At 56.2% G+C, this 22483-nt stretch overlaps 1 protein-coding gene and 1 long non-coding RNA gene across 2 annotated transcripts; both read right to left on the bottom strand.

Moving 5' to 3' along the window:
* Window positions 1-5027: 5027 nt before the first annotated feature.
* Window positions 5028-9161, bottom strand: GDF7 (growth differentiation factor 7). The gene is made up of 2 exons (XM_036112794.2): window positions 8753-9161; window positions 5028-5989 (listed from the first exon to the last, which is right to left on the bottom strand). The coding sequence occupies exons 1-2, from the start codon at window positions 9159-9161 to the stop codon at window positions 5028-5030; spliced, it is 1371 nt and encodes a 456-aa protein (XP_035968687.2).
* A 4489-nt stretch (window positions 9162-13650) lies between these two features.
* Window positions 13651-22459, bottom strand: LOC118548780 (uncharacterized). Its single transcript, XR_004923745.2, has 2 exons — window positions 22309-22459; window positions 13651-15893 (listed from the first exon to the last, which is right to left on the bottom strand). It is a non-coding gene; the product is annotated as an uncharacterized LOC118548780 (long non-coding RNA).
* Window positions 22460-22483: the final 24 nt, after the last annotated feature.

The following is a 22483-nucleotide window of genomic DNA, read 5'->3' as shown; positions in this document are numbered from 1 at the left end:
AGAAATGGCACAAAAGGAGGAAGAAGCTTGCTCCAGCCTAAATGGCCAGAAGGCTCTAGGGACAAAAGGCAGAGTTGTCTGAAAAAATTATAAATAACCTCTTTTGACTCCTCCCTGTTTCTTAATGTTAAACTCCGCCACCATTTTTCACAAAATGGTGAGAAGAAGCAGCTCTCAAGGTGCCCAGTCCTGAGTCACTCCTCCAGCAAGCTGGACCAGACATGGGCATGGCAGTGAGGAGGGGGTGGGGGCCCGTGGGGACCTGCTGGGGCACGCCACCCTTACACAGGCCTGCTTTCCTGGTCCGGGGACTCTGGGACAGCCCCGGGTCCCCGCCAGGCTGCCGACAGGGCCTGGGCTTGCTTGCTTCCGCTGCTCCCACAGAAGCACCAGCAGGAGGCAGCAACCTTCCCAGGATTGGGTCACAGAACAATCTCAGCAGGCCTGGCTCTACCCCCCACTGTGTGAGCACAGGGGAGCTCCAGCTGGGTTGGTAGGGCCCCTCACCTGGAACACAGGAAAGGTCGTGGCTTTGGTGAACTGAGCCCTGCCCATGAGATCCTGGCCTCCCCTGCACCTGCCATGACCCAGGTGGAAATCAAAGCCACATACATGAGGCACCAACAGAGGCCAGGGATGTAACACACACACACACACACACACACACACACACACACACACAGGCAGGAGCTGTGATACTTGTGAGAAGTGGCTCTGGGATGGGGAGGGGACCCTTTCCAGGAACAGTCACATCTGCTCTGCCTTTAAACTATGTTAGTGGGCTTTTGGGCCAACTAGAATCCTAGAACCATGGGACTGGAGAGCTTCTCCTTTTACAGGGACCGAATGGAAGCTCCAGGTAGGGAGGTGGCTGCCCACGGTTGTCCCAGACCTCTCAGGAGGCACCGTGGGGGAGCTCTAGCACTCAAGTGACTCAAGTGACCGCGCATCAGGCAGACAGCAGGCGACAGCATGGGGTGGTTCCCTCCTGGGTACATAGAAGGCCCCAGACACACCAGTGCAGCTCAGACACACCTCAGAGGGACCCAGTTCTCTCCCATCTCACTCCCAACATCTTCCAACTGCTGGGTTCACTTGTCAGCTGCCTCTCTTCCCTTCCCAATCCAGACCCCTGAGGGGACAATGCAGGTCCTTCCCTGCCAATGACAGATGGCTGCCTTCCAGACCCTCAATCCTCCCAGCCCACTGGGCACCTGCTTGAAGCCTCCTGGCCCAGGCCCACTGAGAGGGCCCTGCTTTCTGAGCCCGGGGAGGCTTCTGCATCCCCACCGACGCGCTCTCAGGAGATCGGCGAGGCCCCGTGATGTTTGTGTCCCAGAAACAGCTGTAGTGCTGGCTCTTCTTCTCACCCCGTTTTCTGGAGACCAGATTCAAGCAAGGCAAGAGTCTGCCTTTTTCTGTGCACAAGCTCCTCTTGGAAAGAATTCAATTTTTTCCCTGCTTTAAGAAGAAAATCAGTCTACAGTCCTGGGTTATTTTCTGCTATGAGTTTCAATAAAATTACAAACAGGGTAAATGACTTGTGGAATTTGGGTTACACTCTGATTACATCCACAGGGTGGTCCGTACTCCCTTCAGCACTGACAGCAAGGTCCCCGCTCCTGCTGACACTTCCGGGACACTGTCCTGGGAGCAGTCACCGCACCGGGTTTGCCAGATTTGACTCGACATCACACAATCCACGCTCTTCTTTTCCCCATGCCACTGCGGTAGTAAGATGGCGGCACACTAGGATGAAGGGGAGTCCGTGCGTAAGGAATGGACAGAGCTCAAGCTGAGACAACAGAGCCTGACACCCTCTCGGGAGGACACGACCCTGCTGCTTGGAAAGCCAGAATTCAACCAGGCAAGCGTTTGGGCATCATGTCTCCCTTAATACAGAAGCCTGGCTCCAGCAGCACTGACCAGCCTGTCTTCATGTTTAGCAAACCCAGCACCAACCCCCTTGGGCCTCAGCTGGCCCGCCCTGTGCTCTCCAAGCAGGGATGCCCACCCTATTCTCTAGCAGGAAGGAGTGGTTCACATGGTCTCAACTGGAAGTGCACAAGTCTCCCCCAACAAAATGGAAAATTCGCTGGACTTGAGGAAGACTATTGTGGTGGCCCCAGACCCAGGGGGCCCTGAGTTGGGAAAGGGACGCTGCCTTCGCTCACAGTGCTGACACGCTTTAACCCTGCTTGCCAGCAGCCCGCTCTCCCGAGGGTGGGGACCGGGGCTTCCAGCTGAGTGACTTGGCCCCGCACCCCCCCTGCCTAGAAGACAGCCAGTACAGGGCACTCCCAGCTGCGGCGGCAGGATCCTTCTCCAAATCCTGGCAAAGCGGCTCGAGCCACATCACAGCAGCAAAAACACGTCTGTCTCTACACGCAGTGGCCCTTCTGCTGTCACTTTTACAAAGTGTGACACATCTTCTCCGTTCACCTACTTTTAACTCTGAGATGCCAGAGGCCCAAGCAGAGTTGTGGCAGGCACAGGTCATCCCTGGGGGCGACAGGCAGCTCCAGAGCAATTCCCGGAGGCATTGCTTCTAGTCAGTAAACAAGGACACACTGAGGACATCTGAGACGATCCGAGGAACTGTCACTGCCCATGGACAACCCCCACCCTGGATGCAGCCGGGACCTCCAGATGCAGGAAGATGCCTACTTCCTACACCACTTACAACACAACTTGGTAGAAGGAGGTCATCAGGAAAAAAAAAAAAAAAACCACAGAGAAAATGGACATTTTTTTTCCTGCCACAAAAAGCTCAGGCTAAATCAAAACAGGTCTTCTCAAAACTTTGTTTTTCCTAGTCACTAAAAAAGAACCAAAATGTCTCCTTTTGTCCAAGATATTAAATAACCTAGAATTTCTTCAAAGTATAGCTAGTTTTTTCATTAACTCCCTTTCTAAAACTTCAAATACTACAATCTTTAATATTTTAGTGTCATTTTTTTATTCTTCGCTATGACAGAGCAATCACCATGCAATTATTAAAAACAGTTTAGAAAAGCGAAGGTTCTCTGGCAAAATCCATAAATGTAAGGGGACCACAGGTCACTGAAATTGGGAGGAGGTGTACCGTAGCTGCCACCTCGGGAATTTTGTGTGTTTTAACCTAAAAAGACTTGCATTTTCTCATTATTTATAGCTACTCAGATAGCCACAGCATATAAATTCACATTGTAAATGTATTTTCTTTTCCTTTGGGGGAATTTTAGGGGATAGAACGGACTCAGGTGGGGCCCTTAAGTAAAGTAGCTGTATCTAAATTCTTAGTATTCCTCCCTCTTGAATGTTTAATCACTGAGAATTAAAATTTGTATAACTCATCTGGACCTTAGCATCCAAGACAAGAAGGATGGAATGGATGCCTTTCTCAGGGACCCCAAAGGTGAAAGCCCAACACAGCCTTAAAGAGGAGTACTCAGGAGGGCTGCACGGGTTTTCAAAGAAGCCCTCGGAGCCCCAGACAGGTGGAATCCAAATTGTTTCTCATCCCTCTCTCAGCCACTTACACAAGGCCACAAAGGACTCTGGGGCAGAAATGAACTAAATAAAACAATGTAGGCTGGCATGTTCTAGCTTCCCTAGACAAGGACCGGCAGTCCTACCATCAACAAGACAAAAACAGGACTGGGGGAGGAGGCTTCCACCTCTGCCCTCCCCCCTGCACCAAGGCCCCGCCCTTCTGAAGGGGCCACAACAGCCAAGCTGCAAATGCCCCTCTACATTGGGGGGGGGGCGGGGGCGGCTTCCTCCTGCTCTGAACCACTGGGTTGTGGGGAGCTGAAATCTCACAAAAGCACTTTTGTGTAGCTTCACTTCCCGTTACTATCACACTGCCAAAACCTACAGCAACAACACAGTGAAAGCGTGTAAAAGCCAACACAGACTTGATAGCTAAGCGCAAGCACATGTTGGCCCATTCTGAGCACACCATTTGGAGAGGGTTGCGCCTACCTGGCAGACAAGCCTGAGTCTTCTGCAGAAGCCCGCCCGCCCGCCCGCCCCCAGACGCCTCCCCGCCTCTTTCAAAGCCCTAAGAGCCTCTTTCCCAGCTCCTTAGCAAAACCTCCTGGCAGGTCTCTAGGAAAAGGCATAGCTGCCCGCCTTCCCCCATTCCCAGCCACTGCACTAAGCCTCCTCCTCAGCACCCCCCAAGGCACCGCCACCACGTTGAACTGCCCAGCCTAGGAGCTTCAGAACCTGACACGTGCCATCCCCCCCCCAAGTTCATATCAGTTCAGACTGGCAGTTTATAACCTCTCCTCCATTTCACTTCCCCCCCAAAAGAAAAACACTTTTTTCCACATTCTAGATCATCCCCAATTGGAACTGACTTTTTTAAAAGTGTAGTGCTGACCTTTGCAAAGATCTGGGTAGCTCCACCATGAATTCTTTAGGACAAATGTTCCCTTTCAAAATTGAAGGGGCACGTTAGATTTTTTTAAATTAAAGAATAAACATGCCTTTTTGCAGCGGTTCCTTCCCAGAGTAAATGCAACACAAACCTTGGGAAAGGGCATGACAGCCGTTCTGTCCATTCCAGGTGCAACACCAGGCACTCAGCCACCCAGCCGGGCGTTCCCCCACACGCAGCCACAAACAAAAACGGGTGAGATAAAACTCCAGTACCCCCATTAATTCATCCATTCTGGAACCCCCAATTCCCTAACCCATTTCTACCCCATTTAGTGCCTGTTATTGTAACATTAACACAAACAGCATCCTCTCTCCAAAAGGGGGCGGTGGGTGCGATGGTGCGTTTGCAGAGTGAGTTCGGTAGCGTCAGGTCGTCTCTTGCCAGGGCTTTGGGTGCTGCCCAAGGTAAATGTGTGCATGAGTGAACGAGTGTGTGGGTGTGAGTGCTGGTGTGAGTGTGAACGTGCGCTCGCCCTCCACCGTGCGGGCCCGGGGCCGGTGTCCGATGCGCACCCACGCTCGGCGGCAGACCCGGGCCGCAGCTGCTCTTCAGCAGGGGGTCCTGGGTGGCGCGGCCGCCCCCTCCCCGGGCCCGCAGGCTACCTGCAGCCGCACGCCTCCACCACCATGTCCTCGTACTGCTTGTAGACCACGTTGTTGGCCGCGTCGATGTAGAGGATGCTGATGGGGCTGAGGCGCGCCGGCACGCAGCAGGAGGCCGGCGCCGCGTCGGGCGCCATGGAGTTGAGCAGCGTCTGAATGATGGCGTGGTTGGTGGGCTCAAGGTGCGAGCGCAGCGGGAAGTCGCAAACGCCCTCGCAGTGGTACGCCTCGTAGTCCAGCGGCGCGATGATCCAGTCGTCCCAGCCCAGCTCCTTGAAGTCCACGTGCAGCGGCCTGCGGCTACAGCGGCTCCGGCCCCTTCGCCCGTGGCCCCGGCCCGCGCCCCCGCCGCTGCCCTGCGCCGCTCGCGCCCCGGCCAGCGCCGTCCGCCGCCGCCTGCGACCGCCGATGACCGCCGTCGGCGACCCCGTGCCGGGTCCCGGGTCGGGCGGCGGCTCCGCCGCCAGCGCGGCCCCGAGCGCGCGGGCCTGGGCGCGGATCTCCCGGAATAGGCTCCCCTTCCTCTGCGTGCGGGAGGAGACGACGAGCAGAGCGCGCTCTTCCGCCGCCGCGCGGCCCCTGCCCGGTGAGCCGAAGCCCAGCAGCCGCAGTGCCAGCGGGCCCCGCGAGGGACCGGCCACTGAGCGCAGCAACAGGCAGAACGCACGGGTGGCGCGCGGCTCCTGGCGGTGGCGCCGCACGGCGTCTGCCACGTCGAACACCTCCCAGCGCGCTCCGGCCAGGGGCTGCGCGGCCCGCGAGTGCAGCAAGCGGGGCGCTCGGGCGGCGCCGGGGCACGTAGACAGCAGGAGCAGCGGCGGGGCAGTCGCGCCGCCAGGGCCCAGCTCCGGGGACTCGTGGCGCAGCACGCGCAGCTCGGCTCCCACCACCTCGTCGGTGTCGGGAAGGCTGGACACGTCGAACAGGAAGCTTTGGCCGGTCTCGGCGGGCGATTCGTCTGCAGGAGTCGGGCAGAGACAGAGAAAGAGCGCGGTGAGAGCGGAGAGCGGAGCCCGCACTCCCTCCCGGCCGCGGGGCCTCCACACTGCAAAGAGCCCCACTGCCCGGGATGCGGGAGCGAGCCCGCGGCTCCCGGCCCAGCCAGAAAGCTGCCAGCCTGGCCCAGAGTAAAGGGAGCCTTCGCCCTGACTAGTGATTATCGGGACCGGGGCTTCGGTTCATCGAGCCAAAGTTCTGCCACCGCGACGGCCCACGGGCATTCACTTATCGCCGAGCCCCGGGGCCAGGACCACACCCCTACACCCGATGCCACTACAGTTCCGCTGCCTGACCCGGAGCCACGGGTTTGCGGGGCCTAGATCGGAAGGCAGACTTTCGGGCGGGTGGCGGGGCGAAGGCCGGGTGGGCGCCTCAGAAGTCCTGAGCCTCTTCCAGGGGCCGGAGGCCAGGCCGAGGTCCCGCGCTGGGCCGGGACTGCCTGTTATTGCCCTGCTGAGGCCACGAAGTCCCGGCTGTGCGAAAACGGAAAATTCGTGTCCCCTGAAAACTTTGCTCCTTGCGCTACCGCTCTTCCCCAGCTCAGCCTGGACATTCCTGCTGGCCACCGTCTCCCGTGCAGTCTGGGCCTTGCGTGCGAGTCGTCCAGAGGGGACCGCGTCAGCGGGGCCGCAGACCCTCCGGCGCATCCAGCCTCCCGCTATGCTGAACGGGAACTAAGGCCCAGATGGGGGGGGGGGGGCCGGCTCGGCCCAAGGTCTCCTAGCGATGAGCGCTGCTGGTGGCGATGGGAAACTCCTGGTTTAGCCTCTCCCTGCTTTCCGCGACCTGCGCTGGAGGAGGGAAGGCGGCAGAGGAGGGCAAAGAAGCTTCTCTGAAGGGTTGGGGGCAGCCCGGGACTGCCTGCCTTGCCGCACTGAGGGCAGCGGCTCAAGGAGGTCTCGCCTCCGGGACCCACCGATCCTTTGGCATATTCTTTCCCTCCGTTATGCCTGCTCTCTAAGAGTTTGGGGGTTTTATTTCTGGTCGTGGGCACTTTTTTTCTTCTGGGGCTCAGGCAAAAAAAAGTTGAAATTCCACCGAGCAGCAGATAAGGAGCTCCCTTTGAAGAGGGTCATATGGTTTCGTTTTGCCCCAAACTCGGAGAGACTGTGCAGACTGCCCCACCACCGGAGATTTGCTCACCCACCACTGCCGCCGCCGGCCCTCACCTCCTGAGGTCCCAAGTCTGGGCTCTGCCGGTGGCTTCTGGGGGCCTCAGGTAGCCCTGCTCCAAGTTGAACCACAGAGTGGAGAGAGAGCGAGGCCCAAAGTACTCCGCAAGTGCGGCCTCCTCCCTGCCACTGCTTTCCCCCAGGGCTCCCTGGAGCACTTTTCCTGAGCTTCTCCTGCAGCATCTCTCCGCTGCAGGGTGCAGCCACCGCAGGCCCTCTTTCCAGAAGGAGGAAGGAAAGGTGCCCTCAGAGCCTTGCCAGCCAAGCAGAGCTCCACAGGAAAGGTTTAGCTCAGGCTGAAGCTAACAGTAGGCCTAACTCTACCTGAGAAAGAGCAGCTGGTGCCTGTGCAGCTCAGAGCCCGGCACACCCATCTGTCCTCTAGCCCGTGGGCCCACACAGCAGCCTCAGGGCTGCGGCCTTCCCTGGCCCTGTACACCAGGACTCAGGCTTGGTAGGAGTACCCCAGCATCCAGTCCCGGGGGCCTTCAGAGAGTGCTTGGGACTTCCCACTGCACCGTAGGACCATCTGGGCCCAGGCTGTCCCAGCACCCGAAACAAAGCAGTCTGTGTGTAGGCATCGTGTGTGTCGGAGGAGGTGGGTGATTTGGTTACTGCTCCACCTCTACCTGCTCTCCCAGGCTAGGGTGTGGGGTGTGCGGCCAGCAGATCCTCCCTCCTCCCGGCGTCTGCTGCTTCCCTTCCAGCCCTACTCCCCTTTCTTTCCCTCCTGCCTTCCATGCTGGGTCTCTGGCTGGATAGAATTAAGGCCAACATTACTTGCATTTCTGCCTGAAATTAGTTAAATTTTCCCTATCTGTCTGCTTTAATGACTTCAATAGAGATTAATAAAATCCAGATGACACACAGCAACCACCACAGTCATACCCACGTCCTACCTTTGAAGGACCCAGGGCAGAGTAAGGTGGGTGCCTGCTCCCAGCCAGGCCTGCATTCGGGCAGGGGCTCACTGCCCATCCTCTCCTCCTCCGGAGCCTGGAGTCCTCCACCTCTGGCTGTCCTGGGGGGGCCCAGGCACCCATAGCCCCATGGCTCCACCCTGACACAGCCTGCCCAGAGGGGACCTCCGTGTACCTGGTGATGCCACCAGCCTCTCCTGGGGCCATTTACTTCAGCCTGCCTCTTTCCCTCATTCCCCTGAGTTCCCCCCAATTTATGCGGCCCCCAGGAGACTAGAAGCTGCAGAGTTTGCTGCAATGCAACAGCCGCGGCCACCACCACCATCACTGCGCCGTCCCTCTCGGCCCGGGCCCCTTCTTGCTTCCGATCCTGCCTCTCTTCGAGGGGACCCGCCGGCCGGCAGGGCCAGGGCAATCCGGCGGAGGGACGGGCTCAGCCCCGAGAGCTGCCGCGTCTCTCGCCACAGTCCAGAGGGTTCGGGTGCGTGGGCCTCGGCGGAGTTTCCACCACTGAGGCTGGGGCGTGGGGGGGGCCGCGCCCCGAAGGGTCTGGAGCTGGGGCTCGGGCTCTGGCGGTGGCCTCAGCCTAGGAGCGGACAGGACGGACGGGCGCAGAAGAGGCGTGAGTACCTTGGTTCGCCCGGTCTGCGAAGCCGGTGATTGTGTCCGCGCGGCCGTGGCGGCCAGAGCCCGAGGTGGAGGCGGCGGCTGCCCCGGCGGGAGCCCTCCCGGCCAGGTTCCGGTAAAGCGACATCATGAACTGGTGCGGCACCACCGAGCCGTTCCTGAAGCCGGAGCCGGCGGCCCGGCGCGCGGCGCGGGCTCCGGGAGCCGCGGCGGCCGGGGCAGCGGAGACGCCCGCAGCCGGGGCGAGGGTCCGCCCGCCGCCGCCGCCGCCGCCGCCGCCGCCGCCGACCCCCGGACTCCCGACCGGCCCTGCCCCCGCCGCTCGCAGCACGGCGGCCGCTTCGAGCCCGTCGCGGGGCCGGCAGGCGCTCAGCAGCCAGAGGCACAGCGCGGCGGCCGCGCTCAGGTCCATGGGCTCCGTGGGCCAGGCGGGCGGGCGGCGCGGGCTCCGTGGCTCCGGGAAGTCCCCCGGCGCCTTTTGAACATAGTGTTTAATAATGGGGGAAGTGTGCGCAGCAAGTCGCGGCCCCCCCTCCTCTCCCACCCCACCCCCGCCCAACGCCCGGAGCAGCGCCCCCTGCTGAACACTGGAGTGGCAGCACCGCGCCCCCCACTCCGGCCTAACGCCGAGTCCGGGACAGGAGCCTCCTCCCGGCGCCGCAGCGCTTCGCCCCCACTCTCGCCTAGCGAGTGTTAACCCGCCCGAGGCTCCCGCCACAAACCGGAGCCCCGCCTCCCTTCCCCACGGCGGTGCGATCCCCCGCCGCCCACGCCGCGCGCCGGCCAAACGCGCCCGCCGGAGTTCGAGGCTCCGAGGCATCGCGCGCACCAGCCCAGCTTCGTCCCCACTGCCCTGCGGAGGAGCAGCACCCGCCCCTGCCCGCTCCAGTTCTGCGAGTGCCCGACACGCCAGAGGTGGGGCCGCGGAAGGGCTCGGCGCCGCCGGTCACTGCCGGCACCTCGGGGCCGGGACGCACCGAGAGGCCACCAGGGCGTCCGGAGGCCACAGGGGCGCGCAGGGTTGCCACAAAGGCGCGTTTTTCATCAGCGGTTCGAAGGCTGCCCAGCCTGCCACAGCCTCCAAAGACCGGAGCGGGGGTGGGGACCCGGAGGGAAGAGAGGGCTAGCGGCTGGAAGGGCAGGCCGGAAAGACAGATGGACGTGGATCGACAGTCGGAAAGCAAAGGTTTGGGCGGAGAACGTGCGCTTAAGCTGGAGCCAACATCTCAAAGGAGCGCGGGAATCACGGAGGCAGCCCCGGGGTGATGGGGAGACTCCTGCGCGGGAGCGGCTCCCCGAGTTCATTTGTGCGTCGAAAGTGATAACCTTCCGCCCTCCTTCTAGGGGGGCCGGTCGACGGAAGCGGGCTACCTGGTATGTTGGGGCGCGGCCAGAAGCCGGGAGGGCGGGCGGCCGAGAGCCCCAGGGTGGTGCCTCCGTACCTCTCTGGCCGCGGTGATGGGTGATGGGTGGAGGGGACGCCCAGCGGCCACGGCGGCGGCACCCCGGAGCGCACTGGGCTAGGGTAGGGAGGTGGTTGACCGGTATTGATCTGTTCAGCTCCACGGCAGCCCGACATACCCCAGTGCGGGAACATCCAGCGGATGGACGAGGTCCTGGTAGGCAGACAGAGGGCCTGAGCCGGACAGACCCTCGAAGCAGCGCAGATGCGTTCTTTATCCTTTAAAATTTCACTTACTACTGAACTTGAAATCTAGACGGTCACTTTGAGTGGGTGACCAGCGTCCACACGATACCATAGGACCCAAAGCTGAGGGAGTCCCGAGTCTCTCCCGGTTGTGCCACACTGGCCCTCAGAAGAGGCTCGGCCCAGGGAGCTCCCGGGTGGATTCCAGCCCAGGCTCGGTGTTCCCCTGCACCAGATGCTTGGTCCGGAGCGAACTCCTCAGTCATCGCCATGCGGGCCACCTCAGAGACGCCATGGCCCTCTTCTGGGCACTTTGGTCCACCCATCACCACCGGGGACGTGTGGGGGCAGGAGAGATCTGGCCAGGGGCCACTCCTCCCGCACCCCAGGCCCATCCGGTGGGCAGAGGAGAAAGAGCTGAGATTAGTGTGGGAAGGTGTGGTTGGGAAGGGCAGTGGGGGGCTGCCACGACAAGAACTGCATTAACCCAGCCTGCTTTGGGGACTGAGGGTGGAGTGCCAGGGACAAGGCTTTGGCCCCAGGTCTCCCTCTCTGGGTAGTGCTGCTACAAAGGGCCCTGCAGAAACCTCCAGAGCGTGCCCCTAGAGACCCCCCCCAGGGGTCTCCGCCATTGCCAGTGCTGGGGCCCTGCTGTCTTTCTCAGCTCCTTCCCCCTACAGCCACAGGGGAACAGTCTCAACTGATTATGATTTGCACAAACACCCTGGAACCCTGGGCTGAGGTCAGTAGTGCAAGTTCTAGTCCTGGCTTTGACCTCGTAATAGCAAGGAGAGAACGGAAAGGTGTGGCACAGACGTGGCATAGTGTGTGCCAAATAAACGTGTGTGGATTATGTGTGATTCCCCTGCCCTGCGGCAGTCCGTGGGCTTAGGAATTAGTACTGGCTTGGAACCCTGCGCTGCTGCTGCCCCAGTGGGAGCAGGGCCACTTAGCTTCTTTGAGACCAAATTCCCTCATCTGTGCAATAGGAGGATTCTCACCTCGAGGAGCTGGTGTGTGGCCAGGCTAACAGGCTGGCACGGAGGAGGCTCAGTAGCCTTGCCCCCGACCCGCCCTGCACCCGGTCTGTTCTGGGGCCCAAGGGTGATGATGGCCCCAGAGAGGAACAGCTCCTAGGCACCGGAAAGGCTCTGGAAAAGACTGCCTGCCTGCTGTCTGTGCTTGAGCCAGGACTTAACCACTCTCACCTGTGTTTCTTGTCTGTAAAGTGAGGTCATCATTCATTCCGTCGTCATTTATCCATCCCCCAATTCATTCTTTCTTTCCAGTAAATACTCACTGCCAGTAGCCTTCTCTGTGTTGCTGGTCCAGCGATGCACAGGTCGGATGCATGGGAAACCAGGGCTGGGGGGCTTTCCGATCAGCAGCAGAGGACACCCTAGAGCTGAGCCCAGAGAAGAGGGGGGCACAGGGCCGCCTGGGCCCCGTCTGGCTCCCTGTCCTTCCCCTGAAATCGTGACAGTAACCCTTTGTTCTCTGAATGCTGGGCTCCATGCCATCTGCTCAGCCTGCCTCATGTCACTTCATTGCCACCGCTGCTGTGTCCCGTGGGGTAGGGATGGTTATTCCCATTTCGTAGACAAAGACGGTAGAGCTACAGAGAAATTCAGCACCTTGCGCAGGGTCACCTGCTAAGTGGCAGAGCCTGGATTCGCCAGCTGTTTTTGCCCAACCCTTGGCTGCCCACGGGGGAGGCAGGCATGGGAAAGGCTTGGTCTGGAATATCCTCCCCAACCCCGGTGAACAGGCAGAGGGCCCTGCCTTTCCTCTCTAGCTCTCTGGAAAATTCTTGGCAGAGAATAAACTCTCTGTTCCGGTGCAGGTGAAGACCATGACAGTGTCACCCTGGGGACTCCTTCCTGCCGCTGCTGCCGGCTAGGAGCTGACAACATCTGCCTTGGAACACATCCTGTCCTCCCAGCTTCTGGGCCACAGAGCTCAGAGCAGGGAGGGCTCGCAGGAGCGTGTGCTCCAACTGCTAAGTTTCCATGATGTGACCTGATAGCCTAGCGGGTCAGGCCCACACACGGGGCCTGACCTGATCCCTGTCTCTGGATGTCTTGGGGCCCAGGACTAAGTATCTGTCTGCAGTGAAGACGGTGCCCTCCCACAGGAGAGAGAAATGTGAGACCAGCAGTTTCTAGTCCTCCATCCCTGACTCTCCATCCCTGTGAAGCTGAGCAGGTGGCCCTCGGTGGGCGCACAATGCCAGGCTGGACCAGGCATGCTTGGGCCTCCTCTTGGGGGATGGGGGAGCCTTTGGGGGGGTGGGCCGGGCAGGAGGGAGCTTGCACTCCCGGCCTGAAGACCCAGAAGTCATGTTCTTCATGATGCTTTCGAAGGGGGTTTCCTCTGTCCTCTGTGTTGCCCCAGAAGTCACTGGGAAGCTGTGAATGAGGCCCTGAGGCCGGTGCAGGAAGTTACAAGAGGGCTGCAGAAAACTTCTCACTTCCGCTCATCAGTCTGGTGACTGCTCTCCGACCCCCCGAAATCCAGACTCCAGCTGTCTCCCCCTCAGAGAGAGGAGGTGAGACTGGCTGCAAGGGGGGAAGAGGGGTAAAAGCAGCCTGGTGGTTGGGGTGGGTGTTCACTGACTGGGGTGGGCAGGAAGGATCCCCACATTCTCACCTACGGACCCTGCCCGTGGAGAGCACTTTGCTGGTCCTCTGTTCCTTGCAGAAGCTGTGTGCTTTCTCAGAGCACCAGGACTCTGGTTCAGGTCACAGAATCCCAGAACCCAAAGGAACATTTTGAGTTATATGGGCCAATGTTCCGCACCATACCTGAGTGATGACAAATTGTGTACCTGTAGAGATGAGAAGCCCCCTATCCCACGCACCCTTCTGGGAGTTCTGAGCCTGAGCAAGTTCTCCACACTGCACCTGGGATGGCCACAACAGCTCTCAAAGGGAGGTCACATGTCATCGGGAGCACCAGCCTGGCACGCTGGGTCGATGCCCTTTAGGAAGTTACATTTGACCCTTGAACAAGGCAGGAGTTAGGTGTCATCCCCCTACCCCTGCGCAGTCAAAAATCTGAATTTGGCTTCTCACTCCCTCACAACTTAACTACGAATAGCATACCATGGACCAGGAGCCTTGCTGATAACATAAACCATCAATTTTGGTTATCACACACGTTTTGTATATTACATGTATTATGTACTGTGTTCTAACAATAAACTAGAAAAAAGCAAATGTCATTGAGAAAATCGTAAGGAAGAGAAAACACATTTACAGTACTGTCCTGTGTTTATTGAAATAAATCCAGATATAGGTGGACCCATACAGTTCAAACCCTTGTGGCTCAAGGGTCAGCAGCTGTCCTGGATTCCGCCAGCTAGAGCCACCTCGTAGTGACCTTCAAGCACCAGGACCTGCACCAGCCCCAGCTGCATAGGAGCACGGAGGTCCCTCGAAGATGGCCTGCTCCACGGCTTCTGCTGTCCACAAAGAAGCCAAGTCTCTGGGAACGGAAGCGATCAGTGCTCTGTTCTTTGGCCTTGAACCATCTGGGATGGCGGGTCCCTTCTGTGATCCTGTGCCTTTGCTATCCATGCAGCTCAGCTGGTCTCATCCCACCTGCGCCTCAGGCACCCTGTAGATGAGGCAGATGAGGGCTCAGCCTCTGCCCTGTCCACCAGGCAAGCCAGGCATTATTCTGGAAGGGTTCTGGGTCCCTGCAGCCAAGCAGTATTTTGGAAGGTAAAATAGATGCCCCCTGACTATGACTGGTCGATGCTCCTGAGAGTCTAGAGACCAGAATCCAAATCCAGCCCCTAACCTGGGGCTGCAAGTCCCTCAGCCCTTCCTGGCAAATGCACAGTGAGGTTGACAATCAAATGGCCACCATGGGTCCAGCTGTGAGAGGTGGAGAGCCTGTGAGGGTGGGGCCCACTGCCGGGGACCCAGCCAAGAGCCTTCCTCAGTCTGGACCCACCATGGCCCCTGGCCTTTGCAACTCAAAGCTGGAGAGAGGGTTAGTGGTGAGGAGGCAGGGCCCAGGGTGAGCCTGGGGTTCTGCCCCTGAAGACAGTCTCCCTGGGAGGGTGTGAAGGGAAGATGGTGACCAAGGCCCACAGAGGGAGCCAGTTACCATTGCATCCGGGGCTTCTGGTCTCTGCAGCAGTCCTCTCCCCCGGAAAGACCTGGGCGGAGGCTGCTTGGGTGTGGGAAGATTGCGGCAGGGCTCTGGCTCAGCCCCATGTCTGATGTCCCCGGCTTCTGGCGGCGTCAGGCTCCCAGGAATTTTCCATGCTCAACCCAGGGCTGCCTCTCCCCAGGTTCCCGGGCAACGGCTCTGGCATCCACACCGGGTCGATGGCAGCCTGGCCTTGGGACCACCTGCTCAACCTGCCCCCTGGGGCCTGGTCTGCTGAGTGGGGGAGGGGAGGGGACAGAGAAGAAAGGAGTGGGTGGCTTCTTTCCTGGAAGTTCCACAGGGGATCTCTCAGAGCCCTTCCTTCCCCTTGGGACAAGGGGTGAAGGGCTGGTGGACACTGCCATCTGCTGGTCACTCATTATAATAGCATCACAGTGTGACCAAACTCCCCCCTCCCCTCAGATTTACAAAGACCAGGACTGCCCTGCCAGTCTGGGGGAAGACTCTGGAGCCCCTGCCCCGGGGCCACAGGCCTCCACTGAGGTCAGGAAAGAAACTACAGTATGGGGTCATGATAAAGAGCTGGCTTGCAAACCACCTTTGCAGTGCACTAGCTTTGTGACCTTGGTTAAGTTAATGAACCTGCAGTCTTCCATCTCCTCATCTTTAAACGGAGATAGGGATTCCTACCTGTCAGGGTGTGCCAAGGTGTAAAGGGCATAAAGTAGGTAAAGTCCTTACCACAGTGCCTGGCTCAATAAGTGGTGGCTTTTATTGTTTTCTGGGCCAGTCTCAGTTTAACCAGTTGGAAGGCTGGTTAATTTAACCTGTATGTCCAGCATCCTGTCTGGCCACTGTCTTTGAGATGTTTCCCTTCTGTCAGCTTGTTATCTTTGAATATCAGTAGTCTGAATGTTCTGGAGATTTTCTTGGAGACCTTTGTAGACACATAAGGTTAAAAAAAACCCAAAACTCCTTTTGGAATAAAAAACAGGTACTCTTAGAATATCCAACGATTTGGACTGCATGGTCCTTTAGCCTTGGTCAAATAGGAGCCCAGGATTTCTGTTGTAGACACACAATGAATAGGGGACCACACTGTCTTCGTCTGGGAAGACGGGGGCTGGCATGGGTGAGGAGCAGATTCGAGGAGCCAGATGTGTCCCCCAGTCTGGGATGTGAGGCCTCCAAGGATGAGGACACTGGGACCAAAAAGTGTCATGGTTCCCACAGCAGAGTGTCCAGTGGGAGCATCCTGGGGCTGACCTGGGGACCCAGTGTCATCAGGTTGGATGGCCTCCCTCGGGTCTTCTGGCCCCACGAGGCAAAGGCATCTGTGAGATCCGTCTGCAAGAGACACTCTCTGAGGCTGCCCTGAAGAGGAAGAAACTGGTTACAAAACTGGGAACTTGGCCCTAGGCCATGGCCACCCCCACGTGCTCCCTGCTTACCTAGGTAGCTGATCCACCTCTAAGTAATACCTAAATTTAGGGCAACACCCCAGCTGGGTTCTGTCCTCCCAGACTTCCTTCCTGGGTTGGATAAAGAGTTGGAAGACTCTAATTAAAATGCTTATCCTGATCGCTGGGGACACAAATCTGAGAGACTTCGGAAAACATTGGGTGACAGAATCAAAATCCCAAAAGCCATCAGCAAAATCATGGCAAATTAAAAGAACAGTGAGACACCATTTTTTCTTTACTTCTCAGGTTAGTAAAACCACAGAAGATAAAACCCGTTACTGGTGAGCAGTGGACAAGCGGGCATTCTGTAGATCCTTGGCAGGAACGTAAGTTCATAGATCTTCCAAGAGCAATGTGACAGCATCGACATTTGAAAGAAGGAAATGCTTTGACTCAGCACTTTCATAGGAATTTAAGTTGTTATGGGTATACTTACACAAGTAAAGATAAATATACAAGCATTTTTAATATTGAGGAAATCGTGAAAACTGGAAATTACCAAAATGGCTTTTAATAGGGTCATAATAAAATAAATTATGATACACCCTCACATGGATTGCTCTTCCCCTGTTATAAGACTGAGTTAGATTTCGGCATGTGGCACGGAAAGATGCCTGCAATATATGATACTGAAATGCTAGGTGGCGAGAGTAGAGGAAGAGGAAGGAGCCTCCATCCACACAAAAGGTTCAGGCTGCATTGATGGATGTGTGTCTGTCCACCTGTCAGTCACCGTCCCACTCAAGCTCTGTACCCCGCCCTCTTCTCTCCTCAGGGATCTCTCTTACTTCTTTCTCCTCCATCTAAAAACAGATGCACATTGTTTACATCATAAAACAATAAATCTGCCTCGGAGAGCTTCATTATTAGATATCAGTATAAAGGAATTCCCTTGGAGCACAGATTGCTAAGCTGAACTGACAGATCAAGGCAACAGAATAGGGAGTCCAGATCACAATGTTTGCAAATAACAGCGTTTGTGAGTATTTAGAATACAACATAGTGACAATTCTAGTGGAAGAAAGGACAAATCGTTCAAAAAAACTTACCAATGAATGGTACTGGATACTTAACCAAGTATTTGGGGGGAGAAATGACCCTTATCTCATGACATAAACCAAAATGAATTCCCAGTGACTCAAAGAATTGGTTGTGGAAAATATATCTGGAGAAAATTTGTGACTATTTATATAGTCTGGGGTAAGGAATACTTCTCTAAGTATCATTTCATTGTAAAAACCACCAAGAGGAGTGTCCAAGGGTGGGAACTACATAAAAATCTTAAAACCTGCATGTGAAAAATGCAAAAAACAGAATTGACCTTAGGAAAATTATCCAACTTGACATCACCAATCATGAGAGACGCTGGCATCCCGTGCCCCGACTGACCACCCGCATGGAACCCTGAGAAATCACTAGACAAATACCAGCCAAGGAGCAGCCTGCACAACTGGTGTGGACGCCCCACAGATGTCAGCGTCAGGGAAGACGGACGAGCCCGGGCACCGTAGAATGAAGGAGACTAAATGCACACGACAGTTAAATACAGGGCATGACCCTTAATTCGATTCTTGCTTGAAGAGGAGGACAGGGGAGCAGTTGTGAAGAAAAGCCATTATTGGGACAAGTGGGCACACTGGAATATGATCGTATGTTAGGTAAGAGTAATGCGTCCGTGTCACATTGCCCGAGTAGGACCACTGCATTTTGGTTAGGCAGGACAAGGCTCCGCGCTGTGCTTCTAAGAAAGCGCACGTTCAGGTATTTAGAGTGAAGTGTCATGGCTTCTGCGAGGAACGCTTCAGTGTTTCAGGAAGAACGCAGAGAGAGAAAGGAGAAGGCAAATGGCAGCGTTAACCACTGTGCAGTTCCTCTGCTAGGGCAGCCCCACACCCCTCTCCCTTTCCGGGGCTGAAGGACTTACCCCCTCGCTGCTGCTGGGAGGATTGAGTCTCTGCTCAGTCCTCCCTGGGACTTGGGACTGAAGAGAGTGAGCTGCCTCACCAAGGTCAGACCCCTCCGGGGGTGGCCCACAACCAACAGCTGGCCTGGTGAATGTGAGGGTATCAAGTCCTGCCTCCTCCTCTCAATTCAGGAGGCCCTGCCCCGGGTTGGGCCTCTGCTCTGACCTTGGCACTCAGCCCCCTGTGTCCAGCCCTGCTCCCCTGGTCATCTGCGGGTTCCATCTCGAAAACCCAGTGTGGGCCTAGATGAAGGGTGTACATGTAGGGTATGAACCAGTCCACTTCTCTGTGAGTTTGAAACTTTCTCAAAATAAAAACTTAAGGGGAAAAATAAGTTAAAGACAAACGGGATAATACGTATCAGAAAAGGTTAGGATCTTTCATATATGATGCATTCTTACAAATCAGTAAGAAAAAGACAAACAGCCCAATTTTTAACACACGCAAAGGAAATAAACAGGAGCGTTAGAAAGAAGCATTCTGAGACCAACAAACCGGTGGAAACATGTTTAACCTCACTAGGAATCAAATACATGTCCTTCTAAAACAAGAAATATCACTTTTCCCTTAACAAATTTGAGAGGATTTAAGGAAATGAACCCAGGGCTGGCGTGGGTTTGGGGACGAGCTCTGTGCCCAGCCTCCTGGGAAAGGTCTGGCGGCCATTATCAAAGCCACTGAAAGCTTTGTGTCCCTGTGTGTGCGCCCAAGTTCTCCAGACTTCGGCAGTCCTTTTCCTTTAGCGTCCAAACAGAAAGGCTGGATTTGCCGTGCCCCAGGCAGTGGGGGGTGTCCTGGAGGAGCGTCACAGAGCAGAACAGGATCAAGGCAGCCCCGGGACGCCACCGTCCCAGCAGTGTCCTTCTCCAGCTGGCCGGGGTGCTCACCTCACCTGCCTCTCCCAGAGCTCACAAGTTGCCGACAGACAGCTCCTCCCAAATGTCCGTTCCTTTTTAATACAAAAAGATGAAGCTCTTTGTCTTCCTGCTCTTCTCCGCATCTCCTGAGACCTTCCTTTACTCAACAAAGGACACAGAGACTCACCAAAGTGTTTTTTGACACATTAGCACTTTGCTCCCAAACGGCCTCCTGGTGTACCTGGCTCAAACAGCTAGCTAGCCTCGAAAAGACCACCCAATCATCTCCTGCCATACACCCCACCTTTCCATCATACGTCCATACCTTAAGGACTGGACACGTAAGTTATTGTATATCGGTACATGGCATCCTAAGTAAAGATTTAAAATGATGGTTTGGGAGGTAATTTAACATGGAAAAATGTTTACAGGGTGACAAATGAAAAAGCAAGTTACAAAATAGTACATCCAGTAAGATTTTGTATTGTTTAAAGATATATATACATACATACATATATATATATATGTATAGAACAAAATGTCAAGAGAGAAGGAACAACAAAATGTTCGTGGTTGTTATGTCTGATATAGAATGAATGATGAATTTTATGTCATTTTTGCACTATACATATTTTCTGTATTTATTCTGCAATGAGGATGAATTAGATCTATACAACAGTTCTAGAAGATCCCCTGCTTGCCTCCTCTGCTTCAGGATCATGCTTCTGGTGAAGGATGCCTCACTCACTACCCCACCTTGTCATCTCCATCCTGAGGCCCACCTTGACTCTGGCCTCAGCTTCCTGGAAGAGTATTGTTCATCACACCCCAGTCCCCGTCCTGAAATACTCTTTCCTTTGTTCATTCTGTGAGTCCACTCACTTCTCCTTTGGAATAAATGTAAACTCTTGGGCGTGGCACACAAGGCCCCCCAGGGGCAGGCCCCACATGGTGTCTGCAGCCTCCTGACCTAGCCACCCCTGGGCACGCCCTCCTCCCCAGCCCCAAGGACACTGTGCTCTCTGGAGGCATGTTGGCTTTGCACTGCTGGCTAGGACACACTTTATGTCTTCTCTCCCTCCTCCTCCTCCTCAAGCACCCCTACCCCCTACTGAACAGTTTCTAGTTCCGGCCTTATGTAAGTGCTTTACAGCTGTACCAATAAGAAGCCATTGCAGAAAACCCCCACTTAGAGTGGTCTCAGCACTCGTGCAAGGAGAAGTCTTGACACATCTCAAGAAAGAGTCTAGGGGCGCCCGGGTGGCTCAGTCGTTAAGAGTCTGCCTTCGGCTTAGGTCATGATCCCAGGGTCCTGGGATCGAGCCCCGCATCGGGCTCCCTGCTCCGTGGAAAGCCTGCTTCTCCCTCTCCCACTCCCCCTGCCTGTGTTCCCTCTCTCACTGTGTCTCTCTCTGTCAAATAAATAAATAAAATCTTAAAAAAAAAAAAAAAAAAGAGTCTAGGGCTTGTATGATAGTTCATGGGCCATCAGGTCCCCCTCTTCAATGGATAAGTCCCAAATTCATGCCTGTGCTTCACAGCCACAAGATGGTTGCTGCCTCTCCAGCATCACATCTCCTTTCCAGGCAGAAGACAAGGAAGAAACAAAGAGTTTTCTCCTAGCAAGGTAAATCATCCTCAGGAACTTCTATATATGTGGCCAGAATTGTCACATGTGCCCTCCTAACTGCAAAGAGGGCTGGGGGTATGAGAGTTTCACCTTTCCAGCCTCTGTGGCAGTAGAAGTTGAAGAGGAAGGGTGCTATGAATGGCTTCGGGGTCACTAATCTACAGTGCTTACCATACATTTCCTCTCATCCCAGTCATATTTAGTCTCAAGCAGTGCTGTGAATTAAAGGTTTCCATTATGTGTGTTTCACCAATAAGAAAACCCAAAGCTCAGAGACAACATTCACATTTTTCATGACCCAGGTCTGGAACCACCTCCTCCCGGAAGAGTTCCTGGTATGGCCCAACCCCAGGCGGAGTTAGTTGTTTGTCTTTCCCTGTGCATCTTGGGCCTGCATCCATGTTGACATCTCCAACTGTTCCTGAGTGATGTATGAGCCCCCCAAGGGTCTTCTGCATCCTCAAAGCCTGGCAGGGTCGCAGGCCCAGAGCTGTGGCTGGGAGCGTTTGCTGAGTAACCAGGCAGGTGGTGGTCCGGCTCCACTTGGGATGCCTAGACCCCTACAGTGCTAAAGCGTCACTTTAGAGGACAGAGAAAAATCAGCAGATCCCCAGAAGACCCACCCCACCAGAAACAAGGGAGTGTTAGTGCATGATGCGGCCCGAGCTCGGATCAGACTCCCCTGGGCTGCAGACTGCACTGCCCCTGGGGCCCAGGGACTTTCCTGGGGTACGGGGAAACTGATGCCTGCAGCATTCCTCCAGGGCAGTGCGAAGGGAAATTAGAAGATCCTCTGCAATGTGGTTTGCATTATTGCAGCTTCAGCCATGGAAGGGGCTCCCTGAGTCAGGCAGGAAGCAGAAAATATCAGATTTAGATCCCACATTCCGTGCATTGTATACAATTATCCACTGGAGCCACATAGGGGCAAGCAGGACCCACAGACACAGAAAGTGGGATTGCTCTCAGGGACCGGGTTGCTCTGTTCTGGGGAGCCAGTCGTGTTCTTGGCAGGCACCAGGAGCCCCAAGTGCCCCAGTGCTGTGCACTCAGGAACCCTGCGGCCAGGGGTGAGTTTCACTTGCCTGCAAGCCATGGGTGACAGGCAAGCTACGAGTTGCAGCAACAAGGGGGAGTCCCCTCAACCCCCCACCTGTGCTCAGGGTGTAAGTGCTTCCCTAGATCCTCCTGGACTGTCTCCTTGACCAAACTTTAGGCTCCTCTGATCCCTCTTCTCCAATCGGCCTTGACCTTGACCCCACTCTCCCCCTGCAACCTGCATGGATGGCCCAGTCTTAGCAAGAATCCGGTTGAGTCAGCTAAGAGACAATTGCCTCCCACCATCCCACCACCCCACCCCACCCCAGAGGGAATCTGATCACCCTCCACATCTGCACCTGTGATGTCTAAGCTCTGGCCTGCCTTCAGCAAGAATCCTGCTAGGTCGGTTGAGCAGGAACCTCCTCCCCTTGCTGTCTCCTCCAGACCCTTGGGCATCGATCCCCACGTGCCCTTGCTCGACCGAGCTGAGCCTGATGCCCCTGCTGTGATAGTCCAGAGCCCACTGCAGTAGTCTCAGGAAGTCTTCCGTGGGGTTTTAACAAGAGTCAGAACAATTATCTCTTTAGCAGGGGAGAGGAAAGAAGCTTTGAGAAGCTTTTGTTGAGAAGGCCCTGTTGCTCTTTTACTGGAAGGCCTCTGGAGTCGTCCGGGGCTGCTTCTTGGGACAACGCCCCACCCGCGGGTCTAATTGATCTTGTTTGCTGGGTTATAGGTTACCTCATCTGACCCTCCTCTAAGCACCCCCGGGGCCATGACCACTGGCTGCCTTGTTTCCCAACACTCTCCCCAGGGCAGCGGAGCCCAGTAATTTACCGTGTGAACCGGGACACTCTGGGCACTCTCCTAAGAGTGACCCGGGCGCGGTCGCCACCAGGACAAGTGGCGCAGCCCAGGCCTTGCGGTTACCAACAAGCCTCCTGGCCGCCGCGTTGGCTCAGGACCCTGGTCCGGGCACGGGGGGTGCGGGTGGGGAGACAGGGGGCGTGGC

Source organism: Halichoerus grypus, chromosome 10 (assembly GCF_964656455.1).
Source record: "Halichoerus grypus chromosome 10, mHalGry1.hap1.1, whole genome shotgun sequence".
Taxonomy (NCBI): Eukaryota; Metazoa; Chordata; class Mammalia; order Carnivora; family Phocidae; genus Halichoerus; species Halichoerus grypus.
The sequence above is the reverse complement of the archived record's forward strand: the minus strand, read 5'-3'. Positions and strand labels throughout refer to the sequence as shown.

What these genes read in the sequence shown, in the direction of transcription:
- GDF7 (XM_036112794.2), bottom strand. Translation starts at nt 9,161, where the DNA reads ATGGACCTGAGCGCGGCCGCCGCGCTGTGCCTCTGGCTGCTGAGCGCC. An exon ending in CGCAGACCGGGCGAACCAAG is followed by an intron (nt 5,990 to 8,752) that starts GTACTCACGCCT and finishes CGACTCCTGCAG; the next exon opens with ACGAATCGCCCGCCGAGACC.